The sequence below is a fragment of the Limulus polyphemus genome, unplaced genomic scaffold, assembly GCF_000517525.1.
Source record: "Limulus polyphemus unplaced genomic scaffold, Limulus_polyphemus-2.1.2 Scaffold2978, whole genome shotgun sequence".
NCBI classification, from domain to species: domain Eukaryota; kingdom Metazoa; phylum Arthropoda; class Merostomata; order Xiphosura; family Limulidae; genus Limulus; species Limulus polyphemus.
Window position 1 is genome coordinate 100,728 of NW_013668588.1, and position 2,315 is coordinate 103,042.

The 2,315-nt window shown below is 29.7% G+C and overlaps 1 protein-coding gene across 4 annotated transcripts in view; it reads left to right on the forward strand.

The window, feature by feature from the left end:
* LOC106468356 (coiled-coil domain-containing protein 148-like) overlaps positions 1-2,315 on the forward strand; it is a 123,043-nt gene that overhangs the window by 77,136 nt on the left and 43,592 nt on the right. For all 4 annotated transcript variants that reach the window (XM_022396693.1, XM_022396692.1, XM_022396695.1 and 1 more), the window contains 2 exons: positions 982-1,188; positions 1,651-1,910. In XM_022396693.1, coding sequence (XP_022252401.1) covers positions 982-1,188; positions 1,651-1,910 — 467 coding nt within the window. The remainder of the gene's footprint in view (positions 1-981; positions 1,189-1,650; positions 1,911-2,315) is intronic.

Genomic DNA, 2,315 nt, shown 5'->3' on the forward strand with positions numbered 1-2,315 from the left:
GTAAGTCTTGGGACATTCAAGCTGCTATCATGATCCTTCTTTCACCCTATGCTCCAGGCTATGGGAAGTAAACGTTAAAAATTGCATAATAGTAGTTTGGGTTTTCCCTAGGCATCCATCAACTTCTCAGTTCTGAAAACTAAGTGATAATGTGGACATAACTATCAACATTGCTTGCAAAAGCTTAGTGTCTGAGAAAATGCTTCTTCCAGTTCTTGAAATATTTTAAAATTAAGTCCTCACTACAGTCACAGTTTCCTCTTCTCTACTATAATTTCTGTGGTCTCAGAAAATACCCTTTCATGAGCATGATTTACAAGTGTTACAGCAGCTGAGAGTCAAATGGAAAAAGTAGCACATAAAAGTTAACTCTGCAATAAAAAAAATTTTTTTGTTGGTCATGGCACCAAAAGTGTATTTTGTTAAGTAGTCTGTGGTATTGAGATACACTGAGATCTGTCAGGTAGTAACAATTATCTGCAAAATACAGGTTCTGGAAATGACAGGCTGAGTATTAAAATGAACACAGAGAACAAAGGATAACAAATAACATGTGAACAAATAAAACAGTAATGATTGAAGAGAGTTTTTAAAGAAACATCCACACAGGACAATGACAGAAGCACAAATAGTGCACATCTGTATAGGACAATGACATAAGAAATAATTCAAAGCCTTTTGAGTTACAAAATAAGATTTAAAGAATTGCTTTAAATTTTATTTTGTAACTAAAAAAGGGTTTTGAAAAAAATGCATTTTTGATAAAACTGCTTTTCTTTTTTTGAGTGGTAGTAATATTTTGGTGACAACTCTCTGCCATAAGTACATTTAAATTAAAACTTTTGAGTTTTCGATATGAAGAGTAATCTTTGCTTTTAATGTATTATCATTATTATTATAAAAAGATTATGTTGTTCTACCTTGCAATTTAAAATTAGGTTATAGTGTGTAAAATAATGCTGTGTTTATATGTTTTTAAAGGTAACACTGACACAACTGAGTGAGTCACAACAATTGTATACAAAACAGCGAAATGCCATTTTGAACAGTTGGTTACAAGATAGAAAAAAATGGCAGAATAAAGCTGTTAAGGAGGTGTGTGATGCTCATAATAAATTTCTGGTCAGAAAGGCATCAAAAGAAGCTCAGGTCTGTCAGAAAGCTGTATGTGATCAGTTGAGAATAAAGGTATAATATACTTGATTGACTTATGAGAGTATATACTACATGTATTAATTTAATATACTATTGTATTAAAATGTTGTAATGAAAATATATATCATGTTCATTTTGCATTCATGTACATACATACATGCATGCATGTATTAATTAAACCATCTTAATTTTTTTGTTGAACAAAATTTGAACAAAAATCATTTGTTGCTCTTGCCTTTTGAAAGTCATGTTATTCTAATTTTATGACCATGCTTTTGAAATTATGTATGTATTTTTTTAATTATTGACAGTCCTGATACTTATTTTTTGTATTTTCAAACTACATACTTTGTGAAGGTTATTTTAAGAATATGTAATGACAACATAGTTCCTTTTTGTTTTTGAATTTAAATTCTTAGACAAATTTAAATGCACTATCAGATATAAGCTTGACTACTGCTAAGCTTATAAAATGTATTATAAATACTTTTACAGTTAGAAAAAATGAAGGAAGAAAAGAAAATGGAAAAATTAAAAGAAGAAGAAAAAGCATCCAAGTACCAAGAAACTATGAAAAAAGCTAACAAAATGACTGCAATGAAAGAGAAACAAAGAAGAGAAATAGAGAAAGAAATGCTTAAGAGTTATTTTGAAGAAAAACTAAGAATGCAAAATGAGAACCAAGAAGATCTTTGTAGGTTACTTCAAGAGATGAAGGTTGTGAGAAAACAGCAGATGAAATATAATCGAAAGAGGTACTTCTAACAGTTCATTTGTAGATTATCAATATCCCAAAGTTTACATGTTTTAAGATTAAATTTGTTGAACCAAAATCATTGTACAGTGTCTATAAATTATCTAACCCATTTTAAAAGTTAATAACTTCAAAAATATTACATATAGAACATGGTTTTATTTATCTCAATAAACAACTCATAAAGTTTTTTTCTTTTCTTTGTATATTACTTCTACATATTTACCATTTGTTGCTCGAAGAATGTCTAGGTGATACTCTTATCTCCCTCCAGGTGTTGTTCAGTTTCTCGTTAGTTACATTCCTTGTTACATTGATTATTCTGTGGTGAAGATCCACGATATACCTGATTTTTCAGAATCCCCCACAAGAAAAAAATCCAACAGAGTTATGTCAGGAGAATGTG